Source organism: Lithobates pipiens, unplaced genomic scaffold, assembly GCF_037356315.1.
Source record: "Lithobates pipiens isolate NorthernLeopardFrog02 unplaced genomic scaffold, aLitPip1_a1.2 Scaffold_19, whole genome shotgun sequence".
Classification (NCBI taxonomy): Eukaryota; Metazoa; Chordata; class Amphibia; order Anura; family Ranidae; genus Lithobates; species Lithobates pipiens.
Genome location: NW_027507764.1, coordinates 302299704 through 302311841, shown reverse-complemented (window position 1 = coordinate 302311841; position 12138 = coordinate 302299704). Strand labels below are relative to the sequence as shown.

Sequence of the window (12138 nt, the reverse complement as noted above, 5' to 3'; positions counted from 1 at the left end):
TAACCATTTAAAGACTAAATCTTTTCTGACATGGGTTGCTTACAAGTAAAAATCCTGCATTTTCTGCTAGAAAATCACTTGGAACCCCCAAATTATATATATATATATATATATATATATATATATATATATATAATGTGTGTGTGTGTGTATATATATATATATATATATATATATATATATATATATATAAATTATAAACCACTTACAGACCGGACCATTTTGCTTGTCAAAGACCAGACCACTTTTTGCGATTCGGCACTGCGTCGCTTTAACTGACAATTGCATGGTCGTGCGACGTGGCTCCCAAACAAAATTGACGTCCTTTTTTTCCCACAAATAGAACTTTCTTTTGGTGGTATTTGATCACCCCTGCGGTTTTTATTTTTTGCGCTATAAACAAAAATAGAGCGACAATTTTGAAAAAAAACACATTATTTTTTACTTTTTGTTATAATAAATATCCCCCAAAAATATATATAAAATTTTTTTTTCCCTCAGGTTAGGCCGATACGTATTCTTCTACATGTTTTTTGTAAAAAAAAAATCGCAATAAGCGATTATTGATTGGTTTGTTCAAAAGTTATTGCTTTTACAAAATGGGGATAGTTTTATGGCATTTTTATTAATAATTTTTTATTTTTTTACTAGTAATGGCGGCGAACAGCGATTTTTTTTTTTTATTGTGACTGCGACATTATGGCAGACACATAGGACATTTTTGGGACCATTGTCATTTATACAGTAATCACTGCTATATTAATGCAGTGCTTCTTTTGTAAATGACACTGGCAGTGAAGGGGTTAACCAGTGGGTGGCAGTGTAGGTGTTAAGTGTTACTAGGGGTGTGTTACTAACTGTGGGGGGTTGGGCTTTCATTTAGTGAACACTGATCTCTGCTCCAATCACATGGAGCAGAGATCAGCATCACTAGTTGCTAGGCAGAATGCAGAAATGCTGTTTACAACGGCATTTCTCCATTCAGCCGTCCCGTGAGACGATCGCGGGTATGCCCGCGGCGATCAAGTCCACGGGACCCGCAACCGGACTCACGGGGGTCCCGACCGGCATGCGAGCGTGCCGCCGGTGGCGTGCTCGCGATGGCAGGGCGGCATTGAAGATTGGACTACCTGTACGCCAATATGCCTGCCCGTGCCATTCTGCCGACGTACATCGGCGTGCGCTGGTCGGGAACCGGTTAATAGAATATAATAATTTTTTTGTTTTTTTAGTAGAGACCCTAGGGAATAAAATAGCAGTTGTTGCAATATTTTGTCACACGGTCTTTCAAACGCAATTTTTTGGGAAAAAATACACTAATGATTTAAAAATATAAAAATAAAACCGTAAAGTTATCCCATTTTTTTCATCCAAAGTTTGTGTAATTTAATATTTAAGATATAGTTGTGTTTTTTTCATTTTGTTATCTAAATTATACATACAAGTGAACTGATTGGAGGTTTGTTTTTGTTTAATGTTTAAATGTAAGAAATTTTTAGTTTTAGTGGTGCTTTACTGTCATTTTGGCAGCGCTATTCAGCTGCTAGCGGGGCACTTATAACCCGGCTGAGGAAGGGTCTAAATGCGCCTGTGAAGCGCCGCTGCCGAATCGCCTTTTAGGCGCTTCGGCAGCAGTGCCTATTCATTTCAATGGGCAGGAGTGGTGGAGGAGCGGTATACACCGCTCCAAAGATGCTGCTTGCATGACTTTTTTTTTTTTTTTTTTTTTTTTTTTTTTTTACTGTCCTGCCAGTGCATTACCTCAGTGTGAAAGCACTTAGGCTTTTACACTGATACTGCAAGGGAGCCGTTTTTCAGGCACTTTACAGGTGCTATTTTTAGCCCACAAATGCCTGAAAAACACCCCAGTGTGAAAGGGGTCTAACTGTTAGATTTTATGAGATGAAGGGGGAAAAAAAATAAAAAATTGGCCTAACATATCGGCCCAAAAAAATCGGCATCATATATCGGCCATCGCGATCTCTAAATATCTGCATCGGTCAGAGAAAAACCCCATATCTGTCGACCTCTAGTTCTGTAGCACAAGGCCATATGCCTTGGAACTCCAAGCTGACTTTTTACAGTGCCTTGCGAAAGTATTCGGCCCCCTTGAACTTTTCAACCTTTTGCCACATTTCAGGCTTCAAACATAAAGATATAAAATTTTTATTTTTTGTGAAGAATCACCAACAGGTGGGACACAATTGTGAAGTGGAACGAAATCTATTGGATATTTTAAACTTTTTTAGCAAATAAAAAACTGAAAAGTGGTGCGTGCAAAATTATTCGGCCCCTTTACTTTCAGTGCAGCAAACTCACTCCAGAAGTTCAGCGAGGATCTCTGAATAATCCAATGTTGTCCTAAATGACTGATGGTGATAAATAGAATCCACCTGTGTGTAATCAAGTCTCTGTATAAATGCACCTGCTCTGTGATAGTCTCAGGGCTCTGTTGAAAACGCAGAGAGCATCATGAAGACCAAGGAACACACCAGGCAGGTCCGTAATACTGTTGTGGAGAAGTTTAAAGTCGTATTTGGATACAAAAAGATTTCCCAAGCTTTAAACATCCCAAGGAGCATTGTGCAAGCGATCATTTTGAAATGGAAGGAGTATCAGACCACTGCAAATCTACCAAGACCTGACCGTCCCTCCTTTCAGCTCGGACAAGGAGAAGACTGATCAGAGATGCAACCAAGAGGCCCATGATCACTCTGGATGAACTGCAGAGAACTACAGCTGAGGTGGGAGAGTCTGTCCATAGGACAACAATCAGTCGTACATTGCACAAATCTGGCCTTTATGGAAGAGTGGCAAGAAGAAAGACATTTCTCAAAGATATCCATAAAAAGTCTCGTCTAAAGTTTGCCACAAGCCACCTGGGAGACACACCAAACATGTGGAAGAAGGTGCTCTGGTCAGATGAAACCAAAATCAAACTTTTTGCCCACAATGCAAAACGATATGTTTGGCGTAAAAGCAACACAGCTCATCACCCTCAACACACCATCCCCACTGTCAAACATGGTGGTGGCAGCATCATGGTTTGGGCCTGCTTTTCTTCAGCAGGGACAGGGAAGATGGTTAAAATTGAGGGGAAGATGGATGCAGCCAAATACAGGACCATTCTGGATGAAAACCTGTTGGAGTCTGCAAAAGACCTGAAACTGGGACGGAGATTTATCTTCCAACAAGACAATGATCCCAAACATACAGCAAAATCTACAAAGGAATGGTTCACAAATAAACGTATCCAGGTGTTAGAATGGCCAAGTCCAGACCTGAATCCAATCGAGAATCTGTGGAAAGAGCTGAAAACTGCTGTTCACAAACTCTCTCCATCCAACCTCACTGAGCTCCAGCTGTTTTGCAAGGAAGAATGGGCAAGAATTTCAGTCTCTCGATGTGCAAAACTGATAGAGACATACCCCAAGCGACTTGCAGCACTAATCGCAGCAAAAGGTGGCTCTACAAAGTATTAACGCAAGGGGGCCGAATAATTTTGCACGCCTCACTTTTCATTTTTTTTATTAAAGTTTCAAAAATTCAATAGATTTCGTTCCACTTCACAATTGTGTCCCACTTGTTGGTGATTCTTCACAAAAAATAAAAATTTTATATCTTTATGTTTGAAGCCTGAAATGTGGCAAAAGGTTGAAAAGTTCAAGGGGGCCGAATACTTTCGCAAGGCACTGTATATGTCTGTTACAGAGTCTGTAAAAAGGTGTGTTTTGTAAATTACACACTGCAGTTTTCTGTACATCAAGCATAGATTGAATTGAGTATCTTATATATAGTTTTAGCATAATCCTGTATTGAGTATCTTTGATTTAATTTTAGCATAATCCTGCATTACAGTGAAGAGAACACCAGGGCTAATATTGCCACAAAAATACATTCCTCTACTAATCTTCTTAGCAACTTCATCAGAAATGGATTTGTGAATATGAAGCCACAAAGTGTTGAAGGTAGAATTTCAGGAACGTTGGAGTGTAGCTGGACAGTTAGCCAATAGACAAATTTTATTCTATTTGTTCTAACAATCTGTTATTGTCATTTCTGTTCCATATACAAAGAATGTTTATATACACACAGTACATGTGAGCGTAAGTGAACAATAACCACTTTTGTTGAGCGAGCACTGGATAACATACAGTGAGAGAAAAAAGTATTTGATCCCCTTCTGATTTTGTACATTTGCCCACTGACAAGAAATGATCGGTCTATAATTTTTATAGTAGATTTTAGGGATCAACCAATATCATTTTTTTTCTCCCGCTGATCGCTGATCTTTTCTGCTGATATTTTGTACATTTAAAACTTTTTTTTTTTTTTTTTTTTTTTTTCACACTGTCATTTTAAACTTTTGGGGATTTTTAATGACTGTAATGGTAACATCCCTTGTGACAGTAATATTCGTGTGAGAGGTACAATTAATAATTCAAAGTATTCAGAACATCAAGATCAGCTTTTTTGAATACTTTATTTTTTAAAACTGGCACCCTTAAGATGCCAGTAATCCGGGAAGTGATGCCATGACATTGCTTCCGGATTACTAGATCTGAGACTCGGAACCAAGCATCGGCTTTGTTCAGGAATTCGACCAGCCGACGGACATGTCAGCTGGTTGCTCGGGCCACCCTGGTAAATCCCCTTGAAGCAATGTCGATGATATCGGTCAGTTTTTTTGACTGATACTTCTAAAAAAAAAAGAGAATATCGATCGCACCGATAATCGGTCAATTCCTAGTAGATTTTTTTTTAACAATGAGAGAGTAATAGCATTGTTTGAGTGGTGTTTTGTTCTAATCTTGTCTCTCTCCTTATCTCCAGTGGGCTGAAATGAGTAAAATGAAGATTTCTGATAAAAAACAAGAGGCTTGTGATGAGATATTCCAAACAGAAGAAGAGTACTGTTTCTATGAGGCTGTGAAGTTTTTGATGCTGAGAACTGCTGTTGACTTATACAATGCCAATGAGAATGGCATGGAAGTGCCTGTGTTCTCTTGGCTGCTATTTGCTAGGAACACATCTAATAATCCTTGCGAGTTTATGAAGAATCACTTGAATCAAGTGGGACACTCTGGAGGGCTTGAACAGGTATGTGCCATTAAGAATAGCACTTGTGTCTTGAATAGATGACATATGCCACCCTTAGTTGTTTAAATATTTTGAGGTTTAGTTCCTGGATTAGGACTTTAGAGCCAGTTCACACAAGGGCAACTTGTCGGGCGACTTAGCCACCTGACAAGTCGCATCCTGTTCTGTACTATAGAACCATTCTAATAGGAGCGACCCAAGTCGCTTCGACTTAGAAAAAGGTTCCTGTACTACTTTTGGGGCAACTTCAGGCGACTTGCATTGACATCTATACAGAAGTCATTTTGCAAGCCGCCACTGAAGTTGCGTGCAGGTCGCCTGAGACCGTCGCGCTGCCCCTGTGTGAACCGGCTCTTAAAGTGAACCTACTAGAGACATCTCAGCGCTAGAAGAGCTTTGTTTTAAGTTAACTTTAACATAATGTGCTAGTATGCGATGCTACTAGCACATTATGATATTAACTTGCAGGGTAAGAAACCGCTTTAAGCTCATTTACTGCTTGTTAAGAATAAAGTAGGCATGAGTGCACAGCCATTGTGTTCAATCTCCTCTATTTATTTATTTTCATTAAAAAATTCTCTTTCAACCCTGGAAGCGGTTATTTAAAAAAAACATGCTACTCCACTCTTAATCTGTATTCTAAGATATGTAAAACATGAAAATGACTCTTAAGTACAATGGCTTTAATGAGTATATACCAGTGTGGGATAACAAATATAAATAGTCGACTGATCTGGAAGGCTCTGAACTATGTAAAAAAGTGGAGGTTACCCACTTCTCTGTTATATAATGCGACTATTCTTCATTCCTTACAAAAACTACATATGCGCTTTCTTTCCAAGAATATAACTTTCAGATGTCTTGAACTCTGTCATGCCATTGCTGATCAGCAAAAACATACTACTCTTATGCTACATAAAGGGAATTGATTTTACTCGTGGCTCACTGTTGATGTAACTACTTTATGCTAGCTAGTTCTTACAACACACTGTCACTGACAAGTAAAATAAAATGGATTCATGACGTAGGTCAGATTATGGTGGAACAGTGGCTAGGATCACTGCTTGGAGTTTTCCAGGTGTCTATATCCCCATCCTTGAGACCTACGCAATTATTTCTTCTGCACAGAGTATAATGGACACCCTGAAAGGCTAAGGCTCATCTTTGTCCCCTGTATTTAGGGTGTAACATGGTACAAATGCCTCCCTCCCTTAAAATGGGTTCTTCTTCCCTGCCTCCACTGTCAAATTTAAAAATGCTGCAGCTGTGTGGGGATCTGCCTGCACAGCCACATTATTAATTCACAGGAATATGTGAACGAATGAATCGTAAGTCCTGTCTGCCACAGCGGTAGATAGACAAGAGAGAAAAAGAAATAGAAAATAACCTTTTTGGAACAGGAGGCAGTGGTCATGGCTCCAGCTTAAACTGGAACATAGGTAGGGTTTAAAAGACAACTCTGCATACTCATTAAAAGAGAAGTATGGGGTTTTGTTTTTTTGTTTTTACCCATCATACTTACCTTGGTGAATACAGCATCAGACCGATGCTGCATCTGTCCCCCGACACCTCTGCACTGAAAACCGAGCGATCGAACACCACCAATGGCTCGGTTCTCACAGGTCCCCGAGCAGAGAACTGATGACTGTCAATCAACATCTCTCCGCTCTGCCAACTGCCCCCCCCCCCCCAACCCATTGGATCGCTGAGCTGTGAAGTGACGAGGAGCGGGCATTCCAGCCTCTCAGTGGCTCGCTGAAAGACTGAGACTGGTATCAGTCCAGGCACCTGGATCCAGACTTTATTGTTGGGGTGACGCTGTGCCTGGACTGATTCCAGTGACGTCAGCAGAGAGCGGACTTCAGATTGCTCTCTGCTGAAAACTGGTCACTGGAGTGCAAAACGATTTGCGCTCCAGTGACCCATAAGAGAAGCCCAGCCAAACAAGCTCAGGCTCCTTTTAAGTGTTTAAATCAGCTGCTGAAAAAAAAATATTGCGTTTACGGTCATGTGACTCTTTGCAGTGCAATTTGAGCCCATTCATTTTGCAGGGCTCAAATCGCACCGTAAATTGCACTACATCCACGCGAAAAGGTGTAGGCACCCTTTTCTTCTTTTTTCCCCTGCACTGGAATTGGATCGGATGGGTGTTCCCCACTTCTGCTTAGGATGTGGGTAATTGGTTTTAAAGTTGTTTCACAGAAAGGAAAATGCATAATTGCTGTACTATTAAATCTTCTATTGTATTAGAAATGCTTTTGTGCAGCAGCTGGAAAATCCACGATGCAAGTAATTACATTGGTCTTGTGACTCAGTGATACTTGCCCTAACAATTTCTGCATGAACAGCTTCCCTCTTGCTACCTTTTTTAATGTTTTTACATTTGTGTGCTTGTTTGTTTTAGCTTATTTATGATGTCTTTATTCCTTCTTTTTTAGGTTGAAATGTTTCTTCTTGGCTATGCATTACAGCACACAATAAAGGTATATAGACTGTATAAATATGGAACAGATGAATTTATTACACAATATCCGGATGACCAGCCAGATTGGCCTGTGGTAACTCTCATAACGGAAGATGACCGACATTATAATGTTCCAGTTAGAGTGTGTGAAGAAACAAGTTTATAGATATTGTATTGTATACAAATGATTGATACTGCCGCTGTTTTAAGATTGCGCTGTTACATAAATGTGTCGTCTTTTATTTGGGAACCTTCAGAGGCCCTCCTTGGAAGAACCTCAGTGCTAGTTTGGAATAGTAGACTGTACAATGGGTTTATGGGTGAAGGAAGTTATCCTTAATTACTTCCAACTGCTTTATAAAGGGTCATTTGTTATTTCTGAAAAACAAATTCACATGCAATTAAGAAGAACCTAGTGGATCCTGTACATATTTGATTGCAATTTTGGGTTTATTACCCATATTTCTGAGATGATTCCCACAGATGCCTTTGCAAAGTAAAAACATTTTTGATTTTTGAAAGTTCTCTTCTTTTCAGTTGCCTTATCTATATGTTTTCATGGTTATACTTCATGCTTTAGTTGTAATTCAGTCTCAAGTTCAAATTGTTGGGCATGGCCTCAAAGGACCATCACTGTTAAATTATATGTTCTGATAACTCTTTGACCGTTTGTGGGGAAATATATGAAATGGTAGTATTCGGTATATAAATCCATCATTATTATTATTGTCATCATTTTACAAGTGTTATAAGCTCCCCTGGCAGTGCTATTGTTTGTCCCAACTCCAGGTTGGTCTGCATGCCATTAAGGGGAGAAATCTAAAAAAAAAAGTGATGTGAAAGATTAAAAAAACAAAACAAAGTTAATCTACTGACTACTAATATAGGATGTATTGCAATTTACAGTTATCAAAATATAATATTTTTTTTCTCAATCTTGATCTTTCATAGAGAATTTACTTTGAAGCAGAATACAAGTAGGAGAAACCTCGAGGCTTCTCACCCGAGAGTTTTCCTTTCTAATACTGATATGTATTCCACACTTTACAACAGGGCTCGATGAAATCCCAGGCGCCAAGTCACCATGTTGCATCCTGACACCTGGGCTTTTGTCAGCCTGGGCTGACACCACATTTCACGTTCCAAGCCTGACGCTGAGGCTTGCCATTTGGTTGAGTGGCCATTTGCTGAGGTGGGGGTCACTGGGCCTAGCACTCACTTTCGCTTGGGTGTCAGTAGTGAAGCTGAGTCCCTGACATGGGGAATAGAGCAGGGACAGGGCTGGAGCAGGTGGCAGAAGGTTGGGCAGGGGTCCAAACACTGCGCTGGAGGGGTCTTGCATCATCTATGACGGGGCAATACACACCTGTGTGTTGCCAATGGTACAGGGATACCTCCTAGGTGTGTGTACACTGGGAGCAGTTACTACTGGGGGACTAAAAGTCCCAGTATGTGCTGTAACTACATTGCATAAAAGTATATAGTGGTGATAGAGGGGTGTATTCCAAGCATAAAATCAATACAACATCATGGCATAATGAATCGGTCCATAATAAAAGTCCATAGAAGAAAAGGCGATCAGGCAGCATGCTTAGAGCGAAGAAGTTAACTATGTATAGTGGAAACGGGAACAGAGGGGCACCCCTCTGTCCCTGTATCTCTATTGCAGACAGTGATAAACCTACATGCCCCAGCATGTGCTGTACTTCACTTATTACCATTTTAAATGTACCAAGTTCTTGGGTATCCTAGGAAGGTTAATGGGCAAAGGCTTAGAGGCATAACTGAGTAACCTGTGTGGTACGTTTGTAAAGATACATATAGGGACTACGTAAGAGAATGTGTTTTGTCGTTTAAAAAAAATAAAAACTGCCTGACTTGGTGACTCGAGGACTGGATAATTGACACCTAATTAATGAATATATGATAGGTGCAAATTTTTGATACCTTGTGTAATTGCCCATATATAACAATTGATCCTCCCCCCCCCCCATGAATTTGAGAAAAATCATAGGATAGAATTATCTGTGTATATCAGTATTAACCAAATATCTTGTTGTTCTTGAATTGCATAATGTGCATAGCAGGCTTTATTTAGCCCACTTAGGCTCATCTCCTATACACCACAGATTATCTGGCAACACCTGGAGTGCCATTCTGCCATTCTTAATATGGGCATAGACTTTTTTTTTTTTTTTTTTTTTCATGAAGTCAAGTAGCTGAACGAAAAAGAAAAACTAACCTATTCCTACATCCATACAAGCAAAGTGGATGAAAGACTTCCCCCCCCGCAAGGACATTGTATTCTTAGAGTGGCACCCTCGGATGTCAGAATACACTGATCAGTGACTGCAGCTGCTGATCCAGTGTTGTAACTATAGTAATATAGGGGTAGAGTTCTGACTACATAACTCCTATCTACCCCCACCAATCTTAGTCCCTCTTCACATGCAGACTTCTTTACCAGGGAAATAGTGCTTTGCCATGTGTGTGGGGAAAGGGCCGCTTAGAGATGTAGTTCTAGGGTGCTTCTGCATCAATAGAAACCACAGCAGCTGACCCTGCAATATTGTTTTTACAAGCCTGGTGAGAGTGATTTCACAGAACCACAGAATCCCTGCAGTGGCTTATCTAAGCAAGACTCTTAGAGTGATGGTGGATGAAGTACCAGTGTTTAAGGGCTATGCCGACAAAAATGCCTTTGCATCTATAGGGGTTTGTCAGGTGTTGCTTGTTTGGGCAAAGTGCATGGCTAAACCCAGGGCTATTAAAATGTAACTATGGGCAACAAGTAAAATCAAATATTAATTTCCACATAGTATTTCAATGATTTCTAGTCTACCTCTATTACTCTGAACGATATGGAGGTGGCAGTAAAGTCCTTCTTTTTTTTTTTTCTTGTACCTACAGGTAAGCCTATAATAAGCCTTTCCAATAGGTACAGTGAATATCTGCTAAACTTGCATTGTTTAGGAGATATTCACACTGCATGCAGCCAGTGTGCTCTGAAGGGATGGCATACCCCTGCTGCCTCTTCAGAGCTCTGTGACATGGCTGTAACTCCTGGCCAAGATGTCATTGTGCCTCGGCCAATCAGACGGCCAGAGCACTTGAACATGGAAGGAAGACCGGGTAAAGATGGAAGTCTTGTCAGTGGTGATAATGTGCCGCTGGAGGGCTTTGTTCTAAGGTAAGTGTTTCAGAATGTGCTAATATGCAATGCATACTAGCACTTTATGACATTGTCTTACAGGGTTTTTTTTTTTCGAAAGGTTTAATTGCTACTACTGCTTTAAAGTTTGTAAACATACTTTAAGACCCCTTTCACACTGGGGCGTTTTTCAGGCACTTTAGCGTTAAAAAAAGCGCCTGTAAAGCGCTTGAAAGAAGCCAAATCTGCAGTCCCAATGTGAAAGCCCAAGTGCTTTAAAAGCCCTTTCACAATGTCAGCGCCCGAAAAACGCTCGTAAAGTGCCGCTTAAACTAGCAGCGCTTTACCAGCGTTTTTCAAGCGTTATTGGGGCGCTTTTAAGCCCTGCTAGTGGCCAAATAAAGGGTTAAAAGCGCTCACAAAACGCTGCTGCCAATAGCGTTTTTCAGGCGTTTTACAAGCGCTTCCCATTGATTTCAATGGGAAGGGGCGCTTTAGGAGCGTTGTATTCACCGCTCCAAAAGCGCTGCAAAGAAGCTGCTTGCAGGACTTTTTTTGACACCCGTCCGTCGGGCTTTTACATTGGGATTGCAGTTGCAGCTTCTTTCAGGCGTTTTTTTAACGCTAAAGCGCCTGAAAAACGCCCCAGTGTGAAAAGAATCTCGGTGTGAAAGCACTCGGGCTTTTACATTGGAATTGCAGTTGCGGCTTCTTTCAGGTGCTTTTTTTAACGCTAAAGCGCATGAAAAACGCCTGAAAAACGCCCGTGTGTGAAAGGGGTCTAAAGATCGTCACGCATTCAGTTCCTTGAATTCTGTGACACATATACACTATGCTCTGTTGAAAGGAACTGTTGTCTGAGTTCTCAGCATGCCACCTGATTTATAGGGATAGTGTGAGGAGGAGTTTTGGGATGCGGAGTCAGTACAGGAATCGCTGCTTACAGGCAGGAAGGTGCCGTGGGATATGCAGTCCTAAGAAATTAAAAGTAAACGGCAACAAAGCTAAAGCGGCTATACAGATTTGTCGCAAGATGAGCTACGAGTCGGGGGACACATGCGAGAATGGTCAGGGAGCATAAACTCTCCAAATTCATCCCTCATATAGTGACATCTGGAAGCCAGAGAGTAACTCTCACCGCACAAATTACACAGGAATTTAAGGAATTTTACTCACATCTTTACAACTTACCAAATACACCGCCACCCCAATCCATGATAGAAGAATACATTGAATCCTCACAACTACCTTCCCTTTCCCCGGAAATTAAGGAAGGATTAGACTCCCCAATAACTATAGAAGAAATCCAACAAAGCCATAGGAGCACTGAAACCGGGTAAAACCCTGGGCCCTGATGGCTTTATAATACAGTACTACAAAACGCTTTTACCAGTCTTGGCTCCACATATGGTCTCACTATTCA

The 12138-nt window shown here is 40.7% G+C and overlaps 1 protein-coding gene across 3 annotated transcripts in view; it reads left to right on the top strand.

Moving 5' to 3' along the window:
* Window positions 1-8085, top strand: part of OTULIN (OTU deubiquitinase with linear linkage specificity) — a 94572-nt gene extending 86487 nt beyond the window's left edge. For all 3 annotated transcript variants that reach the window (XM_077492028.1, XM_077492029.1, XM_077492027.1), the window contains 2 exons: window positions 4834-5100; window positions 7539-8085. In XM_077492028.1, coding sequence (XP_077348154.1) covers window positions 4834-5100; window positions 7539-7730 — 459 coding nt within the window. In that variant the 3' untranslated portion in view covers window positions 7731-8085. The remainder of the gene's footprint in view (window positions 1-4833; window positions 5101-7538) is intronic.
* Window positions 8086-12138: the final 4053 nt, after the last annotated feature.